The sequence below is a fragment of the Pelodiscus sinensis genome, chromosome 2 (genome assembly GCF_052426305.1).
Source record: "Pelodiscus sinensis isolate ZL-2025 chromosome 2, ASM5242630v1, whole genome shotgun sequence".
In the NCBI taxonomy this organism is placed as follows: domain Eukaryota; kingdom Metazoa; phylum Chordata; order Testudines; family Trionychidae; genus Pelodiscus; species Pelodiscus sinensis.
In genome coordinates this window covers 215,674,541-215,694,245 of record NC_143053.1, presented here as the reverse complement: position 1 = coordinate 215,694,245, position 19,705 = coordinate 215,674,541, and the positions used below count along the sequence as shown (strand labels likewise).

The following is a 19,705-nucleotide window of genomic DNA, read 5'->3' as shown; positions in this document are numbered from 1 at the left end:
GTTTGCATAGACACCAATGATAAATTATATTAATCTGAAACACAATAACTCTACAAACTCATCTAAAGTTTCCATAATTAATACCACATTTTAAGGTTAATGAAACTGTTTATAGTAAGTACAGCCTATGTTTATCACAAGAATAAAAACATATAAATCATGTCCTCAGTATTCCATTCTTTTCACACTGAACATTCTGTCCTCCTAGTGTCAAAGAAAAGCCAAAATTCAATTACAATTCTTCTGCAGGCACAGATTCAGTTTTTATCATTTCATGACATATTTAGGTTTCACTATAATACAGAATACTTCATGTTGGCACACAACTATTAAAATATGACAACTCAGCCAGGCTTGTAAGCGCACAGCAGTGTGTCACCCTACATAACAGAACATCATTCAAGATTAGAATGAGGAAACCACTATAAAGGTTACAGAAAGGCTGTCCTTGGTGCATCTACAACACTGGAACTGACTGCTAATACATATGATCAACAGGCCCTCCAGTGACTGATTCCAGCAAATATACAGCCCACTACACTTGAACAGCTAAAGAAGAACTACTTTAACTCAAGAGGCAGAAGTTTGTGCTTTTTGATTCTCAAATTCCTGCAGTTCAATCCCCAGTGAAATTCTAACTGTGTGTTACATACACAAAGATTGAGATTTATTTAATGGCGAGGATATCTCAATTATTCTTCATCCAGCATCCACTTTGGACGGAAGTGAATATTATATCTATTTTTGTAGTAGGCAATACTGCATGCTAGAAGCAAAAACAGGTAATTTTAATAGGATGGAAATGCAGTGCTCTCCAAAAGCCTAGCGATAGATTGCAAATTCAAAAATGATGAAACAAAAGTAATTCCACACCACCATTTGACTGTAGAACTCATTGCTGCATCATGTCACTGAGGTCAGTTAAACTTCAGAGGGAATGGATGATGATTATATGTTTAACAATCCATTCAAGAGTCATGGTTAATGCTACAATAATTAATTGGGGGAAGGGGGAAGTTATAAAAAACGTAAGCCAATCTCAAACTACATAAAAAGGTGCGATGAGATTTGAGGGGTTTCCTGATCTTTTCTATCTAGCAAGTGAGGTTGGCTACTGTCAGAGACAGGATGGACCAGGAGTCTGATCCACCAAGGCAATTCCTATGCAACTTGCCAGAGTTCTGAGAAGAAATGTTTTAGGAAACTCAATTTCTGTATTTTACTGAACACAAAAGTATGTGTTTTCTAATTCAGTCAAACTAGCTCATTCTTACAGTAGGAATCATTCACTCAAAAAATGTAAATGATTCTCCAGCCTATATGTGATGTACGGGTTCACAAAGGGCTAAGAGAATTCAGTGTATGCCACACAAAAGTATCATCCTGAGAAGGATCACCTTCCATCACTATCCAATTTTGAACCACATGGTAAGAAGACAGAAGGAGAAACTGAGTACAGATGAAGCTGGTTCAATTTGGTAGGCCTGGAAGAAGAGGACAAAGTAGATTCTGAAGAATGAGAAATCAAAGAAGGAAGAGAAGCAGATCAGCTTATTTTTCAGTTTTCTGATTTCACACAGCATATAGCCTAGAAAGAGAAAAAAAAATCACAGCAAAGCTGAGGCCAGACTCTGCAGCAGCTTTGACATCCCCACATTTTACAATCAGGAGAAAAGGGATGAAAGGGAGAATAATACAGAGGTTGTAAACAAACAGTATATACATTCACTTGCTCAGATATTGACACTTGTACTTTGTGGGCAATCCATTTTGTACTAACAGAAGAGATATTAGAACTCATACCTTGGCTTGTATTTTGTTCTACAAAAAATGAGCCTGTTTTGAGATTTCACAAGTTGGTCCTTGTGAGAGGGAGCTGGCTTAAAAGAGAAGCAGCCGCGTGAGGGAGGTAAGAGATGCAGGTGGGAGCTGTACACGTGGGCTTCCTAGGTGTACCCTGTCTCCCTGTGTGTATGGGCTCCCATGGAGCAGCCTGCCCTCCCTCTACTGCTTCTGCATCAGGCAGGAACTGGTGCTCAGGGGGGGGGGGGGCTGGGTTAAAAGCCAGCTCCTGCAGAGCTGCCTGCCTCCCGCACTGCTGCCTCGGATAGAAGAAAACGGCAGTTACACGTTTACAAAAAACCACGTTTGCTATCTTCCCAGAGGACACTCTGCCTTGTCCTCCTGGTTGTTTACTTGTAGTTGGTAGCAGGGATGTTGATTTTTGAGTGGAGCCATGGCTTGGCTACTTCGGTGAACGGAGGTCTCCTCTTCTGTACTACTATGTCAGTATTGGAGGAGGGGATCCATGCCAACGTCCAGAAGCATTGTCTGGAGGGACGTTTCTCTCCAATGCTGATTCGGAAGATTCAGACGGTGGATGCAGAGGGAGCCTCCATGAGAATGTGTCCCTATCCTTTTTTTGTCCAGGCTTTGAAGTCCCTGCAAATCTGGTAGTGGTCTTGAATATGACTGTCACTCAGGCACTTCTCACAGGGGAGATGAGAGTCACTCATTGGCACAGCTTTCTTACAGCCAGCACAAGGCTTACCACCTGGATACCAAGGCATGTCTCCTTAGTTGGGCATCGGGACCATGTGAATAAACTGAACTAGAATGGACATTTACAGTCATTTAGAGAACATTCCTACTTAGTAATAGTTTTTTCTTGAATCCAGTCTCGTACCATATAAACTTGGCTAGCCTTCTTCCTCTCCCCCCCACCCCCCACAAAGTACTCCAAAGAGCTGATATTTTTAAAGGTCCAAAGGATTTACACTGTATAATACAGTTTTAGAAAATGTTTTAGGGAAAAGGGGAAATGTATCCGGGGGTGGGGATGGGGTGGAAGATCCTACAGGATTATTGTGTTCTCTTTTAAGGCACATATTTTAGCACTTATGTATGTAATTATTTCGGGCAGTTTTTGCACTTTCATTGCACAGTTTTGTTTGCTGTTTTCTAAAATGTAAAAGCAGCATGTATTGGGAGTATAGCAAGTCTGAAGATTTCTGTCAAATGATCAGCAATGTGTTAACAGTCTGCTAATTTTTTTAGTAAGATGATTTCTGTTTACCAGCACAAAAACTCCCTTTTATTGGCTAGTAATCAAACCATGACTCTGTTTTTTCCTGAAATAATCTGTATTGATGCAATAGTGGTTTCTATTTATTTGGAAATGTGGAGTGGCAAAATTCTCTTTTAGAAATAACCATCAGAACAGCTGTTTGTTCATTATCTGTCATATCACCATTCTCTTCTGTGTGATTCCCTCCACTTTAAATTCCACTTCTGATTTCCAAGGCCTCCCTCTATAATATTTACTGTTCCCACTAGGGATGAATAGTATAGTCGATTAACCAATAAGTAAAACCTTACAGGTTAATGCTATAGACTACATGCATTTCCCCTGCACCCTTTGCTAGTAAATTTTTTTAGCAGGCTGGCCAGCAGCCCAGCTCAGTCCTGGCTTGCACTGGATCCTGGACCTACCCCTGCTGCAGCTCTGCATTTAAAGTGTATTAGGAGCCAGGCGGGCAGGTAGCCTGGCTCAGTTCTGGCTCATGCCGGGTCCAGGAGCTCAGATCCTTCCCTCCTGGATAGGGGCTGCCCTGGGACTATAGAATAGTCAACTAATCGATATGAATTCATGAGGTTAATCGACTATTCAGTTAATGGATATTGAACATCCCTAGTTCTCTCAAAAGCCCTCAGAGTGGCACATACATAAGAAATACTTACATGCTCTATAAGAGTGTTAGCAAAACATGTAATGCTAGTTGTTGCATCCCCTGAATCATCCAGGCATTAAGTGTCTGAATATTTTTCTGTCAAGAATGTTCGCTCAATAGGGACAAATCTTTCAAAATCCCTTATCAGCTGTTAAGACCCTTATCTTTAGTGGAATTGGCACAAATCCATTAAGAGGTGCCTTTGTGATCCTTTGCAAAGTGTGTCCAGAGGGCAGTGTGGATTGGGGCAAAGCTAATCTAGAAATGTTGGTGTGTTCAACTCTGAAGAGGGTGGATTCATTTAAAGCAGTGGTTCTCAAACTTTTTGGCCCACAGCCCACTCTGCTCAATGCATACCTTTCTGTGGACCACCTGCCAACTACCCGTGATGACAAAATAGGTGCAGGCTGGAGTGAAGGTGGGAGGATTGACCAGGAGGCAGGATGCAGAAGCAGGCTGGGGGTGGGAATCTGTCCAGGATTCTAATCAATGGTTGAAGCGGGGATAGCCTCCAGATGAGCGGTTTCCTGCACTGCCATTTCCCCAGCTTGGGGAGAATGGAGCAGCAGTGTGCAGAAGCACTTCCTCCCTCGGTGACCTGGATCCAGCCTGTGAGACTTGGGACTCCCTTCTCCCTGCAACAATAAACCAACCTTGCAAGGGGAGCGTGTGGGGCTGGAACGCCTGCATGGGCTCCCTGCAAGGGGGTGGACAAAACCTAAGCCCACAGGGCACCTGCAAGTGGTCCATGGACCACACTTTAAGAACCATTGGTTTAAGGCAGTGTTTCCCAAATGGTGCTCCGCGGAACCCTGGAAACCACTGGAAAAAGCAGAGTGGCAGCGGGGGATGCGGGAGAGGGATCTTGGGTTGATCGGGCAGAAGCGGGACAAGCAGCTGTTGCTGCTGCTAGGTCCCCTGGTAAAGGCAGCATGTGTGTGTGTGTGGAGGGGGGGAGGAGTACTATCAGTGAGTGGAACACTGGAACTCCTACTCACTGTGAGGATCGGAACAAATCCCCATACACACTGTGAGGACATGTGGCTCCTGTGTGTGACTTTAAGTTTAAGAATTCAATCTAATATCAAAATTCCCCATGGATCGTTGGTTAAAAGAAGGAACTTTAAAGAGAAAAGTGAGTACTTCAAACTTCAATATTTTTACTGAAACCAGCAAGGAAAATACTGAGGCAGCTCAAGTTAATTATGAAAAATTTCAGCTGACTAATAAGAAACGCAGGTATTGTGAGGACTATTTGGCATTTGGATTTACAAGCAATGGAAATGAAGATGCTCCAGGTGCCCAGTGTGTAGTGTGCAACAAAATATTATCTAATAGTTGTTTAGTACCTGCTAAATTGCTAAGACATTTTGAAACAAATCATCCAGAATACAAAGATAAAGACATTAGTTTTTTTAAGCAAAAGCTTGAATCGCTTGAAAAAAGTAAACTCTTCATGTCAAAAATTGCCAAATCTGATAATGAAAATGCAACAGAGGCATCTTACAAAGTAAGCTATCGTATATCGCTCGCCGAAGAAGCACACACTATGGGGAATCACTCATAAAACTATGTGCAAAAGATATTGTGATGTGTATGTTGGATCAGGAGTCTAGTAAAAATGTTGAGGCTGTGCCACTGTCAAACAAAACTGTCACACGTCGTATTCACGATCTTGCTGCTGACATCGAGAAGACGCTTATTTTTCGGCTGCCTTTATGTGATGCATATGCATTGCAATTAGACGAGTCCACTGACGTTGCAGGTCTTGCAGTTCTGCTTGTATTTGTCCGTTATGATTTTAATAGTTCTATTGAAGAAGACTTACTTTTATGTGAATTTTTGCAAACCAATACAACGGGTGAGAATATATTCAATTGTATCAATAACTTTATGAAAACACATCAAATAAGCTGGGGAAAATGTGTTGATGTGTACAGTGATGGTGCCAAAGCAATGGTAGGAACAGTGGCTGGCGCTGTAACACGAATAAAAAATGTAGCACCAAACTGCACCAGCAGTCACTGCATTCTCCGCAGACACGCTCTGGTAGTTAAGAATATTTCTCCCTCTCTTAAAAATGTGTTGGACGAAGCAGTACAGATTATTAATTATATAAAAACTCGACCATTACAATCAAGACTGTTCAAAATTATGTGTGAAGATATAGGTACAGCACACAGCCCTGCTTCTACATACAGAAGGAAGGTGGCTATCATGAGGAAAAGTGCTGGTTAGATTATTTGAATTGCGTCATGAGCTCTCCGCAAATCTGATGGATCACAAATTCCAACTGTCTGATCGTTTAACAGACTTTTTGTGGTTATCTAGAGTTTCGTATCTTGCAGACATCTTTACAAAACTAAATGAAGTAAATCTGTCGCTGCAAGGAAAGAATGTAAATATTTTTAATGCGAAAGACAAAATTTTGTCATTGTCACGGAAGCTACAGTTTTGGATCTCATCTGTAGGACGAAATGATTTGGATTGTTTACCAACTCTGAATGATTTCCTTGAAGAAAATGGATACAAACTTGATGAAGATATTCGCAGTGACATTGCAGATCATCTCCGCGATTTATACACGAACATCATTAAGTATTTTCCAAACATCAATGACAACAATAACTGGATTCGAAATCCATTAACAGAAAAGCCAGTCATTTTTCCTACACAAGATTATGAAAACCTAATTGAAATCGCTTCAGATGGCCAATTAATACAAAAATTTAAAGAAGTTTCTCTGATTACATTTTGGAGTGACTTATGTCAAAGTCAAGAATATTCATCTTTATCAAGACGCGCAATTCGTCAGCTGTTACCCTTTGCCAGTACATACATGTGCGAAACTGGGTTCTCGAACTATGCAGCAATGAAAACGAAATACAGAAATCGACTGAATGCTGCGCCAGATATGCGAATCCAACTTTCTAGTATTAAACCAAATATAAAAAGAATTTGCCAAGAAAAGAAGAAAAACCACTCTTCGCATTGAAAACTATGAATATAATTAATATTATTTGATAGTTTTATTTTTTGTACATATTTAATATGATTTTTGTTGAATTTAAATGAATGGTGATCTCATGACCGTATTTAGCATCTTATTACTACCAATTATGGTGTACTGGCAGTCTGTGTGTGTTTGGGTGGGTTTTTTTTTTTTTTTTTGCCCGACAAACTTAATCCCTGGTTTGGGGGTTCCTTGAAATTTTTCTGAGTTTGAAAGGGTTCCGTGGTCAAAAAAAATTAGGAAACACTGGTTTAAGGGGTCACGTGGGAGCCAAATGGTGTGTTGGAATCCTGAGGTTGCAGTAGCACCTGTGTAGTAGCTCTGCAGGGGATTCAGGATTTGCCCTAGAACTTCTGCTGTTTTCTTTTTATTTGTTGGCAAACAATAGACTAGTGAGAAGCCTATTTTTCTTACCCAGGAAGTACCTTAGAGCATATCAGGTTGGAATAACTGACAGTAATTTATTAAACATATATAACTTCCATTCTGAAAATATCTCCCTTTACAAACTAGTTTTCCTACAAACTACATTTGAGTCAACTAATTAACTGAAGTCAAATATTGCAGCAGTTAATTAATCTCTAATTTATAAGATAATTTCTTAATTTAGGAATGTTCAAAATACAACAGCTAGAAAAATAGCTAAACTTGTTATTAATTTGCACAAATGAAATGACTTATTTTTCTTCCCCCTTAATTGATTATACACCAGCTTTGTAGTATACAGTTACCAATTAAGTAATTCAGTTGCTAATCTAATAGTCTGGAAAGTCAAAATAGCTTTTTAAATTTATAAACATTGGTTGTATTTTTTATTGTCCGCATAGTCTCAAACACACATTACTTCATGAGCTCACATTGAGGTGTTTGAATACATTACAGTCGATGCTCTAGTGACAATTAGAGTTAAGGCTGCTGGAATATTCCCTTTGTAATTGTTCTAACTGGCTCATTTTTTTTCAAAGCTTTCAGTTTATTCAGCTGAAATTTTGTAGGTCTGGGGAAAACAAAATGATCTTTCACACAGAGAAGTATCAGTATTTCATTTACCTGTTAGCAGAGGAAGAGATTTTCTGCAAAATAGTAAAATGTGATTTATAAAAAAACAAATGAACGGGTGCTCTAGCATAGCTGTACTTCCTGCAGTGAGGTTTTTACTTTTTTTTGTTTGTTTTTTTAAACTACAGTTCACATTAATAAAGTCCCTTTCACAATGGCTACAGGATATTCTGAGACGTGCACTTGGGTAATTTAGCTGCACGCACATTTCCAGTGAATTTATTTAGGAGGCTAAAGTTGTATAAAATAAGTAATACAAGGAGGAAAACAGTAATTGGGAGAAAAGCAAGTATTTACTGTTATGAGACATCTGAGAATGGAGGCATATTTTAAAATCTAGTTAGAAGACTTGTATATTTTTGTCCATTGTCAACCTGTCATATTTTTAAAATTCCTCTGTATTATTATTAATGAGCCAAGTAGGCAATTTTTAATCATACACAGAATAGAGAAAACTCAGTCAAGGTACAAATGATGCTGTTGCAAAATGGCAGAACTAAAAGCAAAGAAGCCACAAAGCACTGCTGATTTATTTAAATGGTTGTTTAGGGATATTCTAAAGCAAGTGAACGTTGTCATTTTGTCTCTTTAATAGTATGAATCTGATGAACAGGAGAAGAGTGCCTATCAAGAGTATGATAGTGACAGTGATGTTCCTGAGGAGCTAAAAAGAGATTATGTGGATGAGCAGACAGGAGATGCTCCTGTAAAAAGGTAAGTGTGCAGTTATTTGCCATTTTGTATCTCTTGCTCTTTGCTTTTTAGCCTTTCCTTTTTATTAAAACGTACATGGAACCAAAACACAAATTGTCAAATAATCTATAATGTTATAGGTACAGTTAGAAGAATATGGAAGATGGCTCTCCAAAAATCAAGAGAAGCTATTTACTGTGCAGCATTAGCTGTTACTGTATGTAGTATTGTAGCCCTCTTGGTCCCAGGATAGTAGATAGACAAGATGGGTGAGGTAGTATCTTTTATTGGATCAGCTCGTGTTGGTAAGAGAGACAAGCTTTAGAGGTACACAGAGTTCTTTCTCAAGTCTGGGAAAGGTACTGAGATTGTCACAGCTAATACAAGATTGAACAGAGAGTTCAGCATAAGTAGTTAGCACATATTAAGAGACCATTCTAATAAATCAGCCTATTATAACCCTGTAATTATAGGATAACAAAGGGGAATTGGTGGATTACAAATGGTTGTAATAAGCCATAAATCCAGTGTCTTTATTAAGACCACGAGTTTAATGGCTAGCAAAGTATGAATTTAAGCTCCTTGGCTTGTCTTTTGAAAGTCTTGTGCAAGCTTCATTTGAGGATGAGGACTGAGAGGTTAAAGAGTGATTGTTTTGTGAAAAGTGTTCACCCTTAGGTGATAGTGTTTATCTTCCATCATTTTTCTGCGGGTTTACTTGAGAGCATAATGATAGTCTGGTTTCACCCACATAGTTGTTAGGTATGTCATGCATTAGATGAAGTACACCATCTGTTATGATTGGCATGTATAAGGCCCAGGGATCTTAAAGGTGTATTGTGTGATTATTGATCATTGTAGCAATAGATGTGTAAAACCTACAGACATCTGTTGTTCTCGCAGGGTCTGGTGCCTCTCTGAGTTGAAGTGTCTTGCTCTGTGGGGAGCTTGTTTCTGATTATGAGATCTGAGAGGTTGTTTGAAGGCCAGAAGAGTGGATTCAGGAAAGATATCTTTTGGGATGGGGTCCCCATTTAGTATGGGTTGTAGTTGTTTGATCATACCCCATAAGGGTTCCACTGCAGGATAGTAGATAATTGTGCAGTCAGAGGGGCTTTCAACTTTCTGGACACCATCAGCTTCAGCATTGTAACCCTACAGACAACCATATACAAGAATCCCACAAATCACAACCTCTATTTGTGCATTAACCACCTAGAACCACCAAGAAATCTGTTATCTACAGCCAGGCACTCATTTACCACAGAATATTTATTCTCTGACGTGAAAGTCCAGTATATACACCTAAGCACAGTTAAAACTACCTTCAATAAACAAGGATACTTCATCAAAGAAGTAGATTATATCATTGAATTGGCTACCCAGGATTCCAAGAGAACATATGTCACTACAAAAATAAAATGCAGAAGTCTATAACCCACTAATTCTCCTTTTTGTCAAACAACTGCAGGGCTGCTAATGGGCCACTTCTGCTTGCATGATTCCTTTCAAGATGTGCTAGCTGCTTATGCTAACCTGTTTGAACGTGTATTTAGCTGTGACACAGTACATTTCCCAGACTAGAAGAAAAGTCCTGTGTAGCGCAAAAGCTCGTGTCTCACAAATGGAAATCGGTTCAGTAAAACATATTATCTCATCCACCTTGTCTCTCAGCATTATCTGAGAAAGAAGCAGTGAATGGACTGGTTTAGAAAGAAAATAAAGGTTCTCATAAGGAAAGAAGAGAAGTATTGATTAATAGAGCATTATATATTAACTGAAGGCTTGAGCCTATAGTCTCTCTATGGAGGTAACTTCTTTTTCAAGACAAAGGTAATTGTACAAAGACAGACTGCAAAATTTCAATTCTAAACCAAACTAGTCAACTTTTCAGTGCTGTAGAATTACTATATATGTGTTCAGTTAAATGCTTCCATGGATCAAATATGTCCATTTGTAATTTCACTTTACTATTACTTACAGGCTTTAAAGTGCCAACTCTATAATATCTAAATGAAAACAAAATTATAATTCATTTGCCTTCCCCGGCATTGTACCAAGACCAGAAATTAATTCATACTCATTAAAATAAAGATTTTTATAAGATTGCAGGGAAAGTAGAATTCTCTGTTATCCAGGTACAATTAAAATGTTCTTAGTGCAGTTTAAAAACAGATGTTCCTATGTCATCCTTGAAACCTAAGCATGTATGCAGAACACATGCATCAAACTAAGTAACTTCATACACATATAAATTCATATTGGTTGTGAAATTCTTACATATTTTCCAAGAGTGACACATTATTTTAAGTCATGACATATGGGGGTGGTGGCTGTTTGAATTTGATTGCCTTTTAAATTTTATCAAGTTCACTCGATTCTTTCCTCTTACATACGGTGCTTTTCATCTTGAACTGATTAATTCTCATCTTCTCTATTTTACAAGTGTTGTAAGAATCAGCTAGCTCTAGAAATCAAGAATTCCTGTCTCTAGTCCTGTGTTGAGAGAACTAAACTAGGCATCTCTTTCTAAATATGTACAAGATCATACACTTTTTCCAGTTACATTTGTACACTGTTAGACATACCTGTATAATTACTTTTTTTAAATTAAGCATTTCTCGAGAAACCCTGAGGAGCAGGAAGCGATCAGATTATAGTCTCAACAAAGTGAATGCACCCATCCTAACAAACACTACACTGAATGTAATAAGACTTGTTGGTAAGTAGAATGGTTCCTGAATCTCATTGTTGGTTGGATTTTAAAAATTCTTATAATAGAAACCCTTACTCATTTGTTTTCCTTAGTTATTCTGAAAATATTCATTCTTAAACTGACTTTTGGCGGCAAGACAAATAATATTAATCTTGGGGGATATTATATTAATTTTGAATAGGCTTAATTTCAGTCCTCTGCATATGTTTGTATTGCCTTTGTAAAGGCTTAGTTATGCAAAGTGTTGAGTGCATAAGATCAATGGTTGTGTCTACACTGGGCCACTTATTCCGGAAAATCAGCCGCTTTTCCAGAATAAGCTGCGAGCTGTCTACACTGGCCCTTGAATTTCCGGAAAAGCAACGATGCTCTACTGTACAAAATCAGCCGCTATTCCGGAAAAACTATTCTGCTCCCGCTCGGGCATAAGTCCTTATTCTGGAACACTGTTCCGGAAAAGGGCCAGTGTAGACAACCCAGTAGTCTTTTCCGGAAAAAAGCCCCTATCGTGAAAATGGCAATCGGGGCTCTTTTCCGGAAAAGCGCGTCTACATTGGCCACAGACGCTTTTCCGGAAAAAGGGCTTTTCCGGAAAAGCAGCCTGCCAATGTAGACGCTCCTTTTCCGGAAAAACTGAAAACTGAATAGTATTCCGTTTTACACTGGCATGAATTTCCGGAAATGCTTAGACACAGCCAATATGTATAAAAAGGGCACAGTAGAAATCCATGTTCATTACACAGGTGTTTTGATGGATTTTTTTCATTTAAAAGCAACCTGGTTTCAAAAGTAGAGCTTAATTCATTTTTTTTCTCTCTACTGCGCGCACACAGTGTATTTTACCTCATCTTCTACCTAAAAAAGAGATGTGAATTGTTTCTTGAAAGATAAATTCTGATCATATAGGATCATAGGATGTAGGGCTGGAGAAGACCGTGAAGTCATCAAGTCCAGACACCTGCCCTATGGCAAAACCAAGTAGACACCCCTGACAGATGTTTGTCCAATGCTTTTTTTAAACTTCCGGTAATAAAGATTCCAGACATCTACTGGAAGTGTATTCCAGATCTCAGCACCATCAGGTTAGAAAGTTTTTCCTGGTTTTGTAATTTAAATCACCTTTACTGCAGATTAAATCCATTATTGCTTGTTGTACCTTCAGTGGACATAGAGAGCGATTGCTCTATCTTCTGTTCATAGCAGTCTTTAATGTGTTTCCCTTTGGTAGTATTTTCTCAAGTCTAAATGCTCAGTGTTTCTAAGCTTTCCTTATAGGTCAGGTTTCCTAAACCCTTTGTGATTTTTGTTGGGCTCCCCTGGACTCTTTCCAGTTTGTCCATTTCTTTCTTAAAATGTGCTGGCATCCATAATTGGACAGTTCCACAGCTAAGACCTCATCAGCGCTAAGTAGAGGGACAGTTACACACAACACTCCTGTTAGGACATTCTACAACAGTGGTCCCCAACGCAGTGCCCGCGGGTGCCATGGCGCCCGCCGTGGCATTTGTGTGCGCCCGCTGACAAACTGAGCTGGCCCCGCCCCCGGCGTGCGGCGCACTGGAGGCACCGGCCCCAGGCGCGCGACACGCACCAGCGCCTGGTGTGCGGCGCTCGGGCGGCCCCAGCCCCGGGGCACATGTGGGTATGCGGCGCCGGTGCCGGCCCCAGGTGCGCGGCTTGGGCGCCGGCACAAGGTGCTTGGGCGGCCCCGGCCCCGGGGCACATGCTGGCACCGGGTGCAAGGGCATCCTCGCCCCTGGCGTGCCCCATGCTGACTTGATTACATCTAACTTATCTAAATAGTCTTGAAACTTTTCTTTCTCTAATTTGGCTTGCATTCCTTCCCCCTTTTTGTTAATTTTAATTGGGGTGAGTATCTGGTCACCATCAATTTTATAAGGGGTGAAGAATGAAGCAAAATAAACACCTCAGCTTTCTTGATATCATCAATTTCTAGCTTTTCTTCCCCACTAAGCTGAAGACCTGTTTTCCTTTGTCTCTTGCTCCTAATCTATTTAAACGCCCTCTTCTTATTGCCTTTAATGTCCCTTGCTAGGTTTAGCCTTTCTGATTTTGTTCCCACATGCTTTATTCTTTTGTGTCCCTCCTTAGCAATGTTTCCACGTTTCTACATTTTATAGAGCCCCCATTTTGATGTTCAACATTAGATGGTACTACACTGGCTGCTTGCTATTCTTCCTGTCTTTCCTTAGTATTAGTAGAAGAAAATAGTTGGAAGAACAGAATAGATTCCCCTGGCTCTCAGCCCTGACTTTGTTCTCCTACGCCAAGGGACCTTTTCCTAAAGAAAGGAGCAGCACCAAAAGGAGGGGAGGATCCCATTTACCTCAAGAAGGATGTTGATAAATTGGAGAGGGTTCAAAGAGAAGTGATCCCCAATCCATCAATTCCAATCTACCAGTTAATCAAAAGCTTCTGTCTGTCTCCATGCTGCTCCCAGAAGCAGCTAGCTGGCTGAGTTGCAGGTACGTTTCTGCAGCCCCTGGGAGGAAGGGATGAAGCAGCTCTATGCTGCTGCTGCTTCCCCCCCCACCAGAACTGTCCAAGCAGCTCTAATTGCCCAGGCACTTGCGGGCACGAGCAGCAGTGCAGCACGTGGAGACCTCCTGCCCTTCTACCTCAAAGGGCTGCACACAGAGACGTGCCTGGACTCAGGCAGACGTTTTCAGGAGCAGGATAGGGTCAGGCAGGCAGAGATGGCTTTCCTGAGCCCTGCTGCACTGCCACCTGTGGTAAGTACCTCCGACCCAGCCTACACACCCTGTGCCATGTGTCAGTCCTGTACTTGCACCCAAATCTCTGTTAGAGCCTACACTCCTCACCTGATCTGCACTCTAACCCTCTGCCCTGGCCTAGAGTCTTTTCATGCACCCAGACTCCCTGCCAGAGCCCACACCTCTCACCTCCTTGTGCACCCCAGTGCCCTGTCTAAGTATATATAAGTGAGTGGGGGTGGGGGAAAGAAAGCAAGAGAGGGGGCATGGATGAGATGGAGCTCTGGGGAAGAAGTGGGGTCTTGGACAAAGGTGGGTTGAATCCTGGTTTGCCCTTAAATTAAAAAAGTGATCTTGGGGGCATAAAAAGATTCGAGACCACTGCATTAAAAGATTAGAAAACATGCCTTAAAGAGACTCAAGGAGCCCAATTTATTTAGCTTCCACAGCAAGGGTTATGGGGCAATTTGATTAGTCTATAAGAACTTAGATGAGGAACAAATATTTAATAATGAATGGGCTCTTCTGTGCAGCAGACAAGGCTTTAACATGATGTAATAGCTGAAGATGGACAAATTCAGCCTTGAAATATGGCAAAAATGTGTAATAGTGATGTGAATGTCATTGTTGACAATTCTTAAATGAAGATTGAATGTCTTTCTAATAATATAAATATTAGAGGGGTAACTCTCGGGGATAACTTCAAAAACGAGTAGTTTGTTAGTCTGTAATTTAAAAAACAACGAGTAGTCCTGTGAAGTGTTCCCTCTAACATTTTCTGTCTTCGAGCGGGTTGAATTTTCTTTTGGGCGGGTTGAAATTTCTTCTGTGCATCACCAGCATTGAGGTAGCATGTGGGTGGATGTGCTCCACCAATACAAATAAAACACACAGACATAATTTTAAAGAGTCCATATGTGTGGAAGAAAATACATTAAAACAAGGGATATTTAACAAGGAGCATATGATATTTAATGTGAAATTGAATCAAATAAGAAAATTAACACTGTCCTTGGAGAGTACTATCTTTCTAACAGCTCAAGCTAGTATTTAGTACATCTAACTCATAAGAACTAGAACTTTTCCAAAAAAGCAAAGACCTGGTCTTAATGCAATACAATATACCATGTATTAATTGGTAACACAATTTTTCAAATAATAGTTAAGTTCAGAGTTTTGAATCTCTGCAACACTCCCAAAATAGTTTATTTAAAAGAATATTTTTCTTTCTTAACCCATTAACACCTTATAGAAACTTTGTTTAACATGCAATCATGCAAATGTCCTGACGCACACACTTTCCTTGCAGCCTGCTCCTCCCCTCAACCCAGCCAGACAGAGAAGACAGCAGCTAGTCAGAGACCCCAAACAAGTTGCCCCCTGCCTCTACTTCACTGCATAGATGCCAGCACCTCCAGCCCTCCTTCTCTTTCCCCCACCTATCCCATGCAGTCTAACCCCTTATCTCCCCCTTTCCAGGAGACTTCAGAGTGCTGAATTTCTGCCTCTCTTTCCTCCTGCAGAGGAATGCTGGAAACTCCCCTTCCCTCTGGCTCCTCATCAGCCAATTTCTTACTTCCTCCCTCCCCATCCCCACAGCCACTAATTGTCTCCTTATCTCCCTTTTTACCAGCTCTGGGAGCTCCTCAGTTCGAGCAGCCATTTAGCTGCTTGCTCAGTGAGATGCCCTTCCCCCTGCCAATCACCGCCTGCGCGGGAGCTTTGAACTTCGGAGCAGAGCTCAGAAAACTGCTGTGCAAGCGCGCAGAGCATGCAGCTTACAGGGAGCCTTGGTCCTGTGGCACTTTGGAGATTAACAAATATATATGTATCATATCATGAGCTTTCGTGGTGACCTGGAGAGCAATAACAGAAATGCAGTATTTTATAACACTAAAGGTGGGGAGGGAATAAACCTGTCAATTGTAGAACTGGTGCTAATGAGGCTAATTAACTGGGCTGGAAATGTCCCATGCATAGCTTTTGATGTAAAAGTGAGGAGTTAAATACAGGGAACACTGGCTTTTTCTAAAGATATGCCCTCAGAATTATTTTGGAGAAAACCTGAGCTGGCATTTCCCAGAAACATTTAAATTGTTTTTGACAACTTTGGAGTAAATCTGGGTGACTAGGGGCTGATGATGTAGATAAGTTAACCATGTGGCGCAGTGTAATTTTGCTTTGAACACTGCTAATAAATCATATCAATCTTACTCTGCATGCAGATTTTGAAAATCTCCTAAATTTGATTTTAAAAGTCTCCTAATTCACTCGGAATTAAATTGGTTTTTCATAAACACTCAGAATATTTCTCCTCAGTGAGCAGACTGTCCATTGTAAGTAACAACTTTTCACACTAAATTGAACAGGCCTGTTCACAAAGCTTGTAAAACTTATTAGTAGAAAAATGTACACAACATGAGCCAATTATTAGTGTTGTTAAATTGGAGAAGCTATTTTCTCTTGGGCAAATCCTAAAAAATCTCAAAGGTGTAAGAACAGCTGAAAATGTAGCTAAAAATGGAAATAGGTATTCAACCTTAATTTTAGGGTATTAAATCTCCTTATTACAGTAAATGAATGTAGCTTAGCATTCATTTAAAAAGTGGTGAAGTACTAATATACAGGCAGTCCCCGGGTTACGTACAAGATAGGGACTGTAGATTTGTTCTTAAGTTGAATCTGTATGTAAGTCGGAACTGGCGTCCAGATTCAGCCGCTGCTGAAACTGACCGCCAGTTCTGACTTACATACAGATTCAACTTAAGAACCCCAAGCGTCCCCAAGTCAGCTGCTGCTGAAACTGATCAGCGGCTGATTCTAGGAAGCCCAGGGCAGAGCAGCTCTGCCTCGGGCTTCCTGTAGTCAGCGCTGGTCAGTTTCAGCAGTGGCTGACTTGGGGACGTCTGGGGCAGAGCAGCTGGGGTGCTGCTGGGTTGCTCCAGTAGCGCCTCTCCTCGGCGCTACTGGAGCAACCCAGCAGCACTCCAGCTGCTCTGCCCCAGGCGTTCTGATTCAGCCGCTGCTGAAACTGACCAGCAGCAGCTGAATCAGGACGCCTGGGGCAGAGCAGCTGGGGTGCTGCCAGGTTGGTCCAGTAGTCCCCAGAGCGGCGCTGCGGGACCAACCGGCAGCGCCCCAGCTGCTCTGCCCCAGGGTCCACAACAAAAGCCTGGTCTCCTGGGGGAGGGGGGCACACTAGTTGTGCCCCCTCCTCCTCCAGCAGACCAGGGACATGGGGAGCAAAGCCGCAGCCGCGGCGGGGTCCCGCCGCAGCTGTGGCTTCGCTCCCGGTGCCCCTGGTCTGCTGGAGACGGTCTCCAACAGACCAGGGGCGCCGGGAGCAGCTTTTCTCGCCCCGGAGGTCGAGGTGGCGGATCGCTGCCTGCGAGCTCCGGGGCGAGAGAGCCCCGTTCGTAAGTGCGGATCCGACATAAGTCGGATCCGCGTAAGTCGGGGACTGCCTGTACTCCAATTGAGGCCTGATCAGCACAGAGTAGAGTGGAAGAATGACTTCTTGTGTCTTGCTCACAACACTCCTGTCAGTGCATCTCAGAATCATGTTTGCTTTTTTTGCAACAGCATCACACTGTTGACTCATATTTAACTTGTGGTCCAATATGACTTATAGATCCCTTTCTGCAGTATTCCTTCCTAGAAAGTCGCTTTACATTCTCTGTGTGTGAAATGGATTGTTCATTCGTAAGTGGAGTACTTTGCATTTGTCCTTATTAAACTTCATCCTGTTTCTGAGACCATTTTTCCAGTTTGTCCAGATAATTTTGAATTATAACCCTATTCGCCAAAGCAGTTGCAACTTCTCCCAGCTTGGCATGATCTGCAAGCGTACTCTCTATGTCAATATCTAAATAGTTGATGAAGATTTTGAATAGAACTGGTCCCAAAAGAGACCCCTGTGGAACCCTGCTTGTTATGCCCTTCCAGCAGTATTGTGAACCATTAATAACTACTCTCTGAGAATAGTTATTCAGCCAATTATGCACCCACCTTATAGTAGCCCCATTTAATTGTATTTGCCTAATTTATTGATAAGAAGATCTTGCGAGACTGTATCAAATTCCTTACTAAAGCCTAGGTATACCACGTCCACTGCTTCTCCCTTATCCACAATACTCGTTATCCCATCAAAGAAAGCTGTCAGTTTGGTTTGACATGATTTGTTCTTTACAAATCCATGCTGGCTGCTACCTATCACCCTATTATTTTACAGGTGTTTGCTAATTAATTCCTTAATTACTTGCTCCATTATCTTTCCTGGCACAGAAGATAAACTGACTGGTGTGTAGTTTCCTGGGTTGTTCTTAGTTCCCTTTTTATTGACCGGCACTATATTTGCCCTATTCCAGTCTTCTGGAATCTCTCCCGTTTTCTATGATTTTTCGAAGACGATAGCTTAAGGCTTGGATACCTCCTCTATCAGCTCTTGAGTATTCTTGGATGCGTTAATCAGGCCCTGGTGACTTGCAGGCATCTACCTTTTCTAAGTGATTTTTTTAGCTTGTTCTTGTTTTATTTTATTTTTTCTAAACCTTCCACATTTCCACTAATATTTACTATGTTAGGCATTCCTTCATCAGACTTCTCGGTGAAGACCAAAACCAAGAAGTCATTAAGAATCTCTGCCATTTCTAAATTTCCTGTTACTCTTTCTTCCTCCTCACAAAGCAGTGGGCCTACCCACTCCTTGGTCTTCCTCTTGCTTCTAATATATTTATAGAAAATCTTCTTATTACCCTTTATGTCTGTAGCTAGTTTGAGCTCGTTTTGTGCCTTTGCCTTTCTAATCTTGCCACTGCATACTTGTATTGTTTGCTTATATTCATCCTTTGTAATTTGTGCTAGTTTCCACTTTTTATATGACTCCTTTTTTATTTTTATAGCAAGATCTCCTGGTTAAGCTAAGGCAGTCTTTTGCCATACTTTCTATTTTTCCTACACAGCAGAATAGCTTGCTTTTGGGCCCTTAATAATGTCCCTTTTGAAAAACTGCCAACTCTCTTCAATGGTTTTTCCCCTTAATCTTTCTTCCCATGGGACCTTACCTACCAGCTCTCTGAGCTTACCAAAATCTTCCTTTCTGAAATCCATTGTCTCTATTTTGCTGTTCTTCCTTCTACCATTCCTTAGAATCTTGAACTCCATGATTTCATGATCACTTTCACCCAAGCTGCCTTTCACTTTCAAATTCTCAACTAGCTCCTCCCTATTTAAGATCAAATCTAGAACAGCTCCTCCCCCAGAAGCTTTTTCAGCCTTCTGAAATATAAAGTTGTCCCCAATACAGTCCAAGAACTTACTGAATAGTCTGTGCCCCTGCTGCGTTAGTTCCTGGATAGTTGATGTCCCCCATGACCACTAAATCCTGCGTTTTGGATGATTTTGTTAGTTTTTTAATAAAAGCCTCATCCACCTCTTCTATTTGGGTAGATAGTCTGTAGTAGACCCCTAGCATGATGTCACTCTTGATTTTTACTTCTTTTAACCTAACCGAGAGACTCTCAACACATCTGTTTCCTATGTCCATCTCCACCTCCATCCAAGTGTGTACATTTTTAATATATAAGGCAACACCTCCTTCCTTTTAGCCCCACCTATCCTTCCTGAGTAAGCTGTACCCTTCTATACTAATATTCCAATCATGCATACTATCCCAAGTGTACTATCCCAAGTCTCTGAAATACCAACAATTTCATAGCTGTGTTTATTACCCATGAACAAAGAAGGTATTAGAAAGAAT

At 41.1% G+C, this 19,705-nt stretch overlaps 1 protein-coding gene across 5 annotated transcripts in view; it reads left to right on the top strand.

The window, feature by feature from the left end:
- Positions 1 to 19,705, top strand: part of VPS50 (VPS50 subunit of EARP/GARPII complex) — a 177,208-nt gene that overhangs the window by 103,094 nt on the left and 54,409 nt on the right. For all 5 annotated transcript variants that reach the window (XM_075922362.2, XM_006114479.5, XM_006114480.5 and 2 more), the window contains 2 exons: positions 8,399 to 8,517; positions 11,112 to 11,218. In XM_075922362.2, coding sequence (XP_075778477.1) covers positions 8,399 to 8,517; positions 11,112 to 11,218 — 226 coding nt within the window. The remainder of the gene's footprint in view (positions 1 to 8,398; positions 8,518 to 11,111; positions 11,219 to 19,705) is intronic.